At 38.8% G+C, this 13,305-nt stretch overlaps 1 protein-coding gene across 2 annotated transcripts; it reads right to left on the reverse strand.

The window, feature by feature from the left end:
* Window positions 1-1,769: 1,769 nt before the first annotated feature.
* Window positions 1,770-8,207, reverse strand: LOC139921849 (high choriolytic enzyme 1-like). Of its 2 annotated transcripts, XM_078283333.1 has the most exons (10): window positions 8,091-8,203; window positions 6,554-6,584; window positions 6,404-6,469; window positions 6,012-6,164; window positions 5,558-5,675; window positions 4,408-4,586; window positions 3,739-3,820; window positions 2,986-3,110; window positions 2,532-2,600; window positions 1,770-2,096 (listed from the first exon to the last, which is right to left on the reverse strand). In XM_078283333.1, the coding sequence occupies exons 1-9, from the start codon at window positions 8,157-8,159 to the stop codon at window positions 2,551-2,553; spliced, it is 873 nt and encodes a 290-aa protein (XP_078139459.1). In that variant the 5' UTR covers window positions 8,160-8,203; the 3' UTR covers window positions 1,770-2,096; window positions 2,532-2,550. The 2 variants fall into 2 exon arrangements, with proteins under 2 accessions (XP_078139459.1, XP_078139460.1); XM_078283334.1 differs by lacking the exon at window positions 2,532-2,600 and having other exon boundaries at window positions 8,091-8,207.
* Between the last annotated feature and the right edge of the window lie 5,098 nt (window positions 8,208-13,305).

Below are 13,305 nucleotides of genomic sequence, written 5' to 3' on the forward strand. Positions count from 1 at the left end.
CCATTTTCTGGAAGACCCGCCCCTACTCTGCCTGCAAACGAGTGAGATGTTATCCCCGCTTCCAAAGTCTCAAAAGTCAACTTGAGGAGCGAGCGAGTGTTGAGCAGTTGTGAGCGCGTAGGAGGGTCGAGCGAGCGTTCGTCACAGCCCCGTGCTCGCGGGACCGCATTTGTGCATGTGGAGCAGAAATGCTCCCTCGCGAAGATGCTTTTCCACTCACGGATACTGTTCTGTGCGCTCGCAGAGCAGAAATGCTCCCTCGCGAGGATGGTTTTCCGCTCGCGGATACTGTTCTGTGAGCTCGTATCACTTGCGCGGGTTTAGAGACTCAATAAACGCCATACAATAAACGCCATAGAAACTCCCGAAACTCGTGTACAAACTTGACAAACTAGCCGTTGTCGATGTAAAATAAAGACCGATTCAGCAACTGCATGGCTGATTTCTCGCCTCAAATGTTTTCAGAAACACATTTCGGTGAACCATTTTCGTAATATAAGAGAAAGTTTCCAAACGAGCCGCCATGTTTTACCAGTTTGAAATCCGGGGGCAGAAACACACCATGACAGTGCAAACAACGCGATATCACGTATACCACCATAACTGTGTAGGTCTTGACGCCACTTCTCGCGCGACTTTCAACAATGGGTAGTCAGTCAGTCAGTCAGTCAGTTAGCTACTTTCACTCTTCTAGGCCGGTCCCAGAGGCCCAGCAAAAAAAAACTAATTTAGGCCTGGGGGAGGATGAGAAGACAGACAGACAGCTAAATCTGTCCACACTGAGATAAAGCTCCTAACTCCTCTCTCACAAATTCATCATTGCTTTTAGCTGCATACATTTGCTGCTGAACTTACCCTGGATCCTCTGCGAAGACGGTCAGGACTGAAGCTCAGAGTTTCGGCCTGAGGTTTTATACTATGCCGATCCAAGTCGGTGAGCCCAAATATGGATTATCTGAGTGCTAAGGAAACTAAAGAATCAGCTAAACCAACATGCTTATCAAAGTCACGTATGGTCAGGAGGACACACATACATTTGGAAAGTCCTCCATACCCATGTAGGTGGGAAGTGGACATATGTTCTGCCATTTGGCGCCATACTGTATAGAACACACATACTATTAATGATACTTCTAATATAAAAAAAAATTATTTGGCAACTTCCAATGTTATGTCTGGCTCATGTTTCCCTCCTTCATATATTTCCATGGTGTCTGATTAATTCCATTGTTTATTCCATTGTGTATTGAGTTTTCAGTAAAGATATTAATTAATTAATTTCATTTTTACTGAGACACACCATTCATTTTATCTCTGTTGATTTGATGAATGATGAATGTAACCATATAATCTATGTGTTTGAACAGAGGTGATCTTAAAGTATGACACATACCTTTACATGCTTCAAAAGTGTGTGTGGGAGTGGACATATGTGCTGAGTCTGGCATTCAGAGCAAGGTTAACATAGGCTTGTCAACTATATGCTGCAGTGTAAACTTTTGATAATCTGTGTCTGTTTATCTAGCATCTTAACTGCACTTTGTACATGAAGGCCACCTGAATCAGTGGGAATAACAGGGAACATTTAAGACTCCTGTGTAGGTTTGGATAGCCTGGTACAAAATTTAGTCAGTTTTCTCTTGCCCTGGGATCAAGGCTCATAAATATCTAAGTCACTTATGGGGACAAGAAAATTGACAAGAAAACATCAAGAGAAATGATGACAAGCAGAATTGAAGTTAGAATAACAGGCGATCTTGAGGCAGGGGTTAAGATATGTGAAAATATTTTTTTTACTGCAGATATTTCATCAAGTCTTAAAGCAATCATTCACAGAAGCGTATAACTGCAATACTGCAATTAAAGCATAATGTTAGGTCACTGGCCAGTTGTACAACCTACACTTCTCGTATCTAATTATGGCAGCAAAAAATCTAAATAAATTGATATATTTTTCCTAAATTACAGAAAAATCTGAATTGCTTTACAGCTTAAGCATATGATGCACTCTAATTTCTTGAGTTTTGATTGTTGGTAAAAAGCTGCACAAATCTGTGGACTGCCTCATTTCTTCTTGATTATTCAGTTGGATCGTCCTGTTGGAAAGAGAGGAAAATGCCATTCATATAAGTATGAAACACACAAACACACACACAGGCATGCACACACGTAGAAGTGGTAAGCCTTTGAATTACAGCTCTCTCATTTCAGAAACTACAGTGCAATTTCACAATAAGAAAATATGATCTCCGATAAAATATGAGTCAAACAAAAACTACTGGTAATGTAAAGATATGGAAACTTGGCAGGGGCTTCCTCTCCATTTGTGATGGTTTATTTGCTTCAAGAAGTAACCAAAAATGCAACACTCTGTCCAGGAAATGTTCAGCTAGGTTCAGTTGAATGCTATTCTTTACCTCTGTGTAATTTACTCTGTCACAACAGATCTAGGAAGCTTTAAAAGGTGTTGGTGTCTGTGGTGTACATAGAAAAATAGATAACACATTCAAAACTACAAATCCAGCCCTTACACTTGTTTGCATATCATCATTAAATGGCTTCTTCACTTAGGTCCAGGTCGGTCACAGGGGCAGTTGTATCTGAGAAGATGAATTAAACCAGAAAGACAAATTCATGAATGCTGTTTGCTTTCTTTACAGTATTGTTGCAAAAAAAAAAGTTCCTTCTAGGTCTATGTGTACTAGTCTTAATATTGTAGGTAGCCTACTGTTGGTGCTGCAGGCTAGGTACCTAGGTAAACTCACTAGCTAGGAAGGTATGTAGCTAGCTAGCTAGCCAGGTTGAGTAAGTAGTAGGTAGAAGATAGACTGTGGGTGTTAGGGTTAACCCTAGGTAGGTAAGTAAGTTGGTAGGTAGGTAAGTAGGAAAAAAGGTATGTAAGTGTGTATGTAGGTAGGTAGATAATTAGGAAAGTAGAGAAAAGGTAAGTAGATAGGTGTCTAGCTAGGAATGATAGCTACGTACTGCAGCTATAGAGGAGGTTAATCCTGAGGATGTCAGTAGGACTCATCTGTCTGGCCCTGCCGATGACTACATTGTTGTCGGGGATTGGCAAGATGGTTGGCAGCGTGTTCCTGGAGAAGTCAAACCTGCAGCACAAACACACAGTCAATACCCAGGGCTGATACTATAAAGGTTAAACTGTGCAGCTGACACCAGTACATACATAGCCTACAGTATTACTGTGCATCCACACTGCTAGTGACACAAACAACAATGAATGAACAGGTTCATTCAATTCCTATAAAGCTGAGCCAATCAGATTTACAAAATTTCTTTGGTTCCCTACTAATATGATTTTGTTTCATGAACAATAGTTCTGCCTAATGGACAAGAAATGGACAAGAAGTTGATTCCAGCCATTCAAAGTTTCCCAGTTCTCTACAACTTTTATTTGAAAGACTTTTTTATTTGAAATATCTCAAAATCGATGCTGGAGAACAGTTGCATCCATCGTTGGGGTCGATGGTAAGGTCTGAGGTAATTTTGAGTTTTTAATGCTACGTAGCAAGCTATGTTAATTCATCAAAACAACGTAACATGATGACGTTATCTTTTTTCTTATTATTGTTGTCACAAGCATTTTGCCTTCCGTTTATTTTGCACTTCTATCAACAGGCTTTAATTATGCTATAATTATATGCTATAATTACATCCCATAATTACATAATTAAGATCATTATAGATGGAACTTGAATGAATGAATTGAGATGCTACCTTCCATAGTGCATGACAGAGCCGTAGTCATAGGGAGTGCCAAGGTTCCTGGTTGCAATCCTATCGAAATTGTGCTCTTGTCCTGGAGGAGAATCACATAGCTCTATCACATTTTGTTGCTGTTTAATTAGTTTGCCAGTCAAAATAGCTGAAGAGATGAGTGAGTGAAAGTGTCCATAGTTATGTGATATCTACAGTAAAGTGGCTACATGCCACATGCACATGTTTCTTGCACATTGTCAATATTTCTGTACACATGGTTCCTCCATCTGGAGTTTTTGTGGGTTTTTTTTGAGGTGAACTAATAGTAATACACATATCCAAAGCTGTACATGTTGTGCATATGTTGAATAGGTCTGCTGAATAAGATGAATAGTTTTTTTTACAATGCCCATTTGTATGCCTAAAAACTCATATGTGTGGTCTTCTGTAGACCTACTAATGTGAATAAAATACACATCATGCATATATGCTGTAAATTCACATATTCAATTTCTTCATATTCTCATAATCTCTGAATGTTTTTGTAGTTTTCACTTTTTTCATACTGCATACATTTCATTCATAGTATATTTCAAATCGAACATATTTTCATTTTTTTCTTTGTCTCACTATGTTCAACTGCTGTTATGTTGCATCACTATAGACTGTGTTTGTAGTGTGACCCACCAGGCGTGACGTTCTCCAGCAGGATGCGAACATGCTGGTCTCTGTCGGATCGGGTCTGTTCATGGTCGAAGCCCAGGGCATGGAGAAGCTCATGCTGGATGACTGACTGGAAAACACACCCCCTACGTCTCAGAGACAGTGTCTGTCCGCGGCCACGACGCCCAACAAACGAAAAACACCTGAGGTGGATGGAGTGGTAAAAATAATAATAATTTACTTTATATATATAGCATTTATCTAAAAGCAGTTTGCTTGTGCTTCACAGAGTTTGCTTCTGCTTCACATGAAAATATGAAAGAAATAGTGCAGCATATGGAGTAAAATAAATAAAACAAGAGGCCAGAAGAAATAAAAAGGATAGTGATGAATTCAGATAAATTGTTACGCAAAAGCCTGTATATAGAAATGAGTCTTAAAGCTGCACTAATGTAACTTTATGTGAAAATCCATCCATCTTATCCCCACTAATTGAGACATCATAGATTCGTCCTATTTGCCTAATTTAAATTCCAATGTGATATGGACACTGGTTGGAAATCTTCTCCATACAGGAAGTGATGAATTGAAACTCAAGGGCAAAATGCAAAACTTCCTAAACAGCAGCAAGCGAAAGCTGGACCTCTTCAACACCTCCACCCCACCACACACTAAGAAATTTAGCTTACCCACCTTACAGGATTTCTGGGTAGTGAAGTGCTCAAAATTCAAATAGTTACTCTAGCTGTCACTTGAGGCCGCCAAAGAGCAAAGTTGATAAGTGCAACTTTAAGAAGAGATTTTAAAAGATGATACTGATTTATCTAGCCTGTGTTGTAGGCAGTGTGTTCCACAATAGGAGCCCTGATGGTAAAATCACCTTTAGGTTTGAGTCTAGACTTAGGAACCATTAAAAGTGCCTTGCCCAAGCATCAGAGTCTGTGCTCAGCTTCATAGTTGGGTAAAAGGTCAGCAACATAGCTAGGGCCCAGGAGATTTGATGCTGTTGATTTTATGTGCTTTGATAATTTGTAAAGTGCTTTGTAACTGTGTTTTGAAAAGTGCTACACAAATAATGATTATTATTATCATTATATGTGCATATTTGCGTGCTTGCATGTACATTGTGAGTACATGCATGCACGTGTATGTATGTGTGTTGTGTGGTTCATACCCTGAGAGAGACTGGATATCCACAAAGTCTCTCTGTCTGTTCAGGGGGGTGAAGCGGATGCAGGTCGACTCAGCAAATGATTGCAGGCCTCGGATGATGGTGGCTCTCTCCCTTTGGGCTTGACAGCAGAAACATCATTTATTACCCATTCAATGGATGACATCTCCCTAATCTGGGAGGACAGCAGCTACAATCCCATTGGAAAATATAGCAAAAGTGCGGAAAATACAATAAAATAAATTCAATAAAAAACTTTAAAAAATTAAATAAGAATTAAAAAAAAAACTTGGAAATATTAAATAAAATAAAAAATCATTAATAGACAAAAATCAAATAATTAGGGTCAGTATAAAATATACAAGGAAGTTGATGAATTATATTCACCAGTACACATTTTCCCAAACCAAACCTATAATCAAATTCCGGCCTTTGAAGACAAGATGGTGAGACTTACAATACTGGTTAGAGATGCGGTAGGGGACGTAGACGTTGCCATCAGAGGCTTTGGGCCACAAGCAGCCTCTAGCTGTGCAGGGATCAGCATTCTGCAGGCCTGTTTTCACTGCTATGTCACCATACATCACCACTGGATCACCTAAGCCCTCTCCTGCAACATGACAAGAGGATGTTTGAGAAAATCACATTGTTTTGCTATATTGCATTTCATTTTAGTTAATGGCAGTTCAGAATCTGGGCGTAGTACCAGCTCTCCCATTTTACATAATATTATACATTACATGTGTTGGAATTGTCTCTTGCTTATATTCTATATAAGCAAGAGTTTCATCTTATCGTATGGGATCTATAATGGCTAGCATAAGATGTTTACAATGGAGGCCAACATACCAACATTAACGTTGGCCCTCTCAATCAGCGTTGAGGCGCTGAAATCATCATCATCAACGGTGTTGCCTGTGGAATAGAAATAGTTTGTCCATGTTATCTGGTATAAGATCATATGTTGACTGTAATACATGAAAAGTAGGCACAGCTTACCGTAGTCTTCATCACTCTTCTCAAATGAAGCCTGCAATAAGACATGGAATCAGGAAATCAGATTTACATATAATTGAATGATATTGACATACAGTCAAGTTAAATAAGTGAAAAACAACTTCTGTATGAGTTAAAATAGGACCCTGTTTTTCTATGGAAAGAGATTAGTGCCAGCAGAGATTACATTTGAATTGCATAAATTTGAGTTTGTCATGGTCACTGTTGGATGTAGTGGAAATACTGCATATAAATGGCCAGACTGCATATGCCCCTTTTGACTTATAACTCCTCAGATGATCAGTGTTAGTGATGCTCCGTTTAAAAACTGTATCGGGAACTTGTCTTAAAATGTGCGCCAAAAGACCGGACTCCATATCAGAGAGTGTGTCCGGACTTTATTCTTTATTCGGATCCCCATTAGCTTCCGCTACAGCAGTTGTTAATCTTCCTGGGGTCCACATAAAATTATACAAACACTGACAGCATACAGACATACAAACAGACATACAAACATTGACTGACACCCCGTCAGTCTAGAAAAAATTACATAATTAAAGGTCAAGTAATCAAAATATCAGATAACTTAACCAATGCATGTACAGAGGTTATCAAACAAACTAATGAGTTGAAATCCCAAACAAAACATCATAGCAGGTGGCATCATTCCTGTTGTGTGGCCTCTCTCATTAGTTTCTGTTTGAGGGATTTTTTGAATAGGTATTTGCTTCTGATTTGTTTAATGTGTGTAGGTAATGAGTTCCACTGGCTGGAGGCTCTATAAATGATTGAGTTTTTAAGTTGATTTGTTTTTAGCTTTGGAAGTTCAAGATGACCCATGCTGACCTGTCTAGTTTGATGATTGTGCTTTAGACCTGTCCATACAAGTTGTTCTGTGAAGAAGTCCAGTTTTCCATCTACTATTACATTTCGGGCAAATATGAGAAGGCTGGATGTTAATTTAGCCTCAACGGTCAGCCATGACAGACTGCGGTGCATCTTTGTGACATTAGTTTTAAAAGAGCAGTGAAGAGCTAGTCTTGCGGCTCTATTTTGTGCGAGCTGGAGTTTTTTGATATCTTTTTTTGCTGCGCAGGACCACACAACCATACAGTACCCTAGGTGTGAGAGAACAAGTGCCTGTGTCACCTGATTCCTAATTGATGGTGTTACACAGAGAGAGCATTTTCGCGTCATAGCAATACACTTGGCCATAGCAGTAGTGGTAGTAGTACGCTCTTGAATGTTGTTGGATTGGATTTGCTTTTCCCAGATGTGTTTCTCAGAGAGCACAATCTGAACTCAGAAAACTGAATTTGAAATTACAATCAAAGTTAAATTCAATAATTATCACATGCAGTTTCAAGCCATTGCATTAAATTTTGAATTGTGCCTTACCGATTACATTTTTCAACAAATTCATTTTTTAATTTAACAGTTCAGTATGAGCATGACAAATTCAAATTGTATGCGATTCGAATACAGTCTCTGCTGGCACTAATGTCGTCCCATATTTATCCCTTGGTGTGTTGAGACTCACCTGGATGGTAAAGCTCTGGACAGAGCAGAAGATAACGATGAGCACAGCAAGCTGCAGGAACGAGCACATGGCTGGACAGCAGCAGACCAAGAAGATACCTGCCGAAATGATAGAACTGAAGGTTATATAGACTGGAAGGCCAACTGCTTTTCATCCAAATATGGCATGCTGTTCAAGACTGAGAGATATTGACAAATTCAACTGCAAGTGGCCGTTATTGCTCAAATGAGACTGTGGTTTGTGCAAGGTTATGCAAAGAGTTTATTTTCTATTTCCTTTGTTCACAGGTACAGAGATATTAGTAATCAATGATCAATAAGGAAAAGGAAGAAAATGTTAATTCACTGGTCAGGAATTTGATCTTGTTGGAGAATCCAACAAGATTAAGACCAACAAGATGACCAAGATGAGTGACAAGTGACAAGTCTCAAAGTAAAAAGGGCTATTTTTCTATTTTGTAGCACAATCCTTTCCTAGGAAAGGTCTTGTATCCCAGATGAGTTCTCACTATGCTTATCTAACTTGTAGCTAAGTACACAGTAAGGGAGCTTCAGTTAACAGATAAGAGCCCAATTAGTCTCTCAGTAAAGATAAGTTTCCACTGTAAACATGTCTTGAAGTTCAGTATTCAACACAGCTTGAAAGTTCCCCCAACTTAACACCTCCACAGATACTGGAAGTGCTTGTACTTGACATTGACAGAGGCCTCATGATTGATATATTGTTCACAATCAATTTTATTAAGATTTTGTTTTTTAAATTTTGTCCCAGTCTGATCACTCCAAGTACTAGAGTTTGGAGCATAGACCAAGTCTTATTATGAGGTTCTGCCATTTTATTCAGTGCAATTTTAACCTGCTGTACCTGCACCAGTTTTCCCCATCTATGGTAATGTTATTTCAAAGGTCGGTTGTTATTGATCTGTTCCGCCCTGCAAAGCCAAGCAGCAGTTAAAGTGAGAAAAATTATAAGCCAAGACAATTATATTTGCCTTGGTAGTCAACAACTTCCGATGCCCTGCAGAACTGAACTGAGCAACACAGAGCAACCATTGCTACAGCAGCACAGATGATTACATTAATAGCAGTTACATGTTCATTCATGTTGCATTAAGCTTTGCCAGCACTAATGTAATGTCAACAATTATTCAAGCACCCTGACTGGTTAAAATCTGAAGTGCAGATATGCAAGACCTTGTTGTGTTCATGTCAGTTCTCCAATTGTGGGAGAAGTTGCAGAATGTTCACATGTGGTTTAGACACAGTCTTGCAAAAACAGGCAAAATGACAACACTCATCACCATGCCTTGCGCTGAGATGTCTTAATAACCCAAAATGAGATGTCTGGAGACATTTTGTATGTCAAGATGTCTGAAGACATCTTTAGACTTAAACTAAAGACATACAAACTTCAGACTTCAGACGTGAAAGTGCACGTCTTGAGACATAAGAGCCAGATTTTCTGTGTCTTTAAGACACGGAATATCTTAAGACACATCACTTTGTCTTGAAACAAACTGACAGCCTCAACTTGAGGCTGTCCAGTTTGTTTCAATTGATACTGTGATAAGTGTGTCCCAAGACAAAAATGCCAGGGTAGTTCTGAACTGAAAGCAGTTAATGTGAATACAAGAAATGAGCTGTGTTGTACTGTGTAATTTTTAAGATAAGATTAAAAAATATTGAGATTTTTAAGATCAGTTTAAATGTTTTCAACATGATGAGAATAAACAGCAAGTGAAATCTCAGGGACGTTAATGTTACAATAAATAGTATGAAGAGTACAATAAATAGTATAAATATAGCCACAAGCGGCAATTGCGGGGTCCAGGCACAATTTGAAAAGACAGACAGATAGACAAAACATTACAGAAGGTAGAAAGACACACACAAAAACTGACATGTTGTGAAGATCGGACATGCAGTCTATTAGTTATGGCTTAACACCGGCTTTTGTGTTGGCCCATGACTTCTGTCAAGTTAATCTTTTCATTGCAAACACATTGTTGAAGTTATTCACAACGGCCAAACTTCCTATTACTTGTTCTTGACAACTAACGACTTCGGAAAAGACAAGCCTGGATTTGAACCCACAACCTTCCAAAGGCTGATGCTTTACCTACTGAGCCAAACGGCTGTTACAGGTTTACTGAGGAGAAATTAACTAAAGGGAGAAGTATTGTGATACTGCAACCTGTGATTGACAGATTGACAGATTACCAGATTAACCCAGTGCTAACCACTTTATAGAACATTATAGTGCTCTCCATTAATGAATAAAAAAATAGTAAGTCACATGGGCCAGAAAACTGCTGCTGCACTGCTCTCTATGGGTTGAAACATCTGGCCACGTCCCAATCAGTGATGACATTCAGGTATTTTGCCATACATTATACTTGCCATACATATCATTAGACAGATGATATCAAACACCTGCTTTGAGTTTTCTGCACTGTGTGATTTAGTGTTGATTTACTTTTCATGAAACTTCAAAATGGTCACAGTTCTTCAGGAACTTGAGCTCACAACCTTGTGGTCTAAAGAGCTTTACCACTCTGCCAACTTCCACTCTGTTGTGTGCCACAGTGGGGAAACAAAACAAGGTTATAGGTGATAGTGCAACCCATATATTGAAAGCATCAGAAAGAATATTATAACTATATTAGTGCCCCACATTAATCAATTTACACATGGCTTTACAGACATCATCTTGAGATTTTCAGATACAGACAGCCTGACAAGGTTTTTCCTGTTTTCGAGTAGACAAGTCTGTCAAAGAATTATTTCGGCACACTTCCTCCAACAGAGAGGGAAATGTACATTGAAAAAATTAACTTAATTGGCCTCCATCAATGTCCTTTTTCAATAAAGCTGGATAAATGATCCCACACAGTGGCCTGAAGTGAAATACTTCGACATTTACCACTACTTAATTTAATCACCAGGTAAGATAATAAATTGACATTGAATAATTTCACTTCATATTTAAAAATTTTAAATACAGCTATGCTTTTCAGACTATAAATTTGAGCGATGCTGATGTGACATTGGTTATTAAAGTGGATTGTTGCTAAGTTAACTATATTATGTTAGCTAACAAGTCAGTGAGATTTCTCATTAGTTTTGTACCCTGGACTGACAGTCAGTACAGAGCAAACTATCCTGAGACCCACACATGAACACAACTCATCTGTTTTATAGAGAGGAATTGGCTCAGTAATGTTAGCTTAGTAGCAACCTAATGTTAGGACAGCATGCAGCTTTTAAACACATTTAATATACAGGTTATCTTACAAGAATATAACTAGATAATTACTGGTAAGTTATTGACCAGTGATAAAATACTGGCCACATTATAAGTTTCCCCCCTCTTCTACCATGTACCACTGTCAGCGCCTCTCTCCTTATGGCCTGGATCCACATTTTTCTTCTTAACAGCTCCCTTGTTTTGCTTGGGAACACAAAAAACTGTAATTCAAGGTTTTTAAGTTTGTTGGCTGTGCAGCCCACCACACAGCAGCTTTTAGGCATGTTTAATTTGGGGTAAAATGACAATGATGTACATTCAGTCACACAAGGTGAATGGAGAGCGGTGCAGCAGTTTCCCCCACGATGGGCGTGGCCTATTTTATGCACTGTCTATGGTGGACATTGAAAGTGGTATATGGACTCGGCACCTTCCAAAGAATCAATGGACACAAGAATTTTCAGTCTAGGACACATGGTTCAGAAGTCATTGGCCAAAACCTAAAGTTGCTTTTTATAGCGCCACCATCTGGCCAATGTGTGTGGGCTGCCTTGCCTGAGTAGTGGGGGGCCATAGGAGCCCACCTGCCAAATATGGTTGCTGTAGGACTTACGGTTTCTGAGCTGCAGGCACTTTTAGCGGAGAAAAATAAAGAAAGAAAGAAAGAAAGAAAGAAAGAAAGAAAGAAAGAATTCCAGCAAAAACAATAGGGTTCCAGCACTACGTGCTTGGACTCTTAAATATAACATATGTAACACATATGTAACATATATATATACACACGCACACACACACGCATATATTTATATATATATGTATATATATACTGTATATACTGTATGTATGAGCACAGATTACTTATGCAATAAATTATCTAAATCTTTGCTTTTACAGAAAAACTGTGGCCACACATTAGTCACTGAGGCTCACGGTGTCTTTTAATAACATGAACATATAAAGTATTGACCTCGGTCACGTGACTGTCTGTGACATGACCTTATAGCATAAATAGGTGTGGCTATAAAAACTAATATGAGATTCCATTTTTTTCACTCTTAACTTGACTGATAGATCTCTTGACATAAGGACTACATTTACCACATGAACATGGCATTTTAATGTGTTTTGAGATCATAAAGGCTCTGTGTCTGAGCTCTGTGTCTGAGACTTGTAATGGGATCAAAATCAACCCACTTTCTACCCACAGATCGCACTAAAGAACGCATAGGCCTACTGTCTTTCCCCCAAGTATTGCCCACTGAAAAAAGTGTTACATGAATGAACAAACATGAGCACATAGAGCCCAGCTCTTTTATGTAGCCTAACTGTTGGCTACAAAATGGTCATTTTTACAGAGCAGAAACAAATGAACCAGTCCTGAATCAATTTGCTACTGTCAGGACAGCCCAAAAGAAGCAAGTTAGTTAAAAGAATTTGTCTTCCCACCACCATTTTTTCCCTGGGCTTCAGTGTAACTTTTCTTAGCCAGAGAAACTGTGGTTCTTTGGCTGCTCCCATTAGGTTTACCTCAACCAATGAGATTGTGTCTGCCTCCAGAGCAGCTCTGCCTCTGAGAAATGTTTATAGAACTAAAACTCCAATCTGCTATTCAGTTTACTTTTTAACTATCTGTATGGGTTGGGGTCTAAATTATGCCATGTAATCAGAGGGTTATGAGGGTTAAAGGCAGAATCTTAATAGTTATAAGATATGTTACAGATATGAATATGATACCTGCAAGTGGGGACGTGTTTACCGTATTTACAATATGTGAAACCTTTCTGATAGAGCAGACTTTGACACAGCAACGGTAAACATCAATTGAAGAGAAGGATATATACACAACACACCAATTGCGTTTTTAAAATGTAGTAGCTCATTGAATTTACTTTTGTTTTCTACTGTCTTAATGTGTTAGCTGGTTACTTTTGCTGTTGGTACTTTTCCCATTCCTAAACACTAAAATACA

This window comes from Centroberyx gerrardi, chromosome 1 (genome assembly GCF_048128805.1).
Source record: "Centroberyx gerrardi isolate f3 chromosome 1, fCenGer3.hap1.cur.20231027, whole genome shotgun sequence".
Classification (NCBI taxonomy): domain Eukaryota; kingdom Metazoa; phylum Chordata; class Actinopteri; order Beryciformes; family Berycidae; genus Centroberyx; species Centroberyx gerrardi.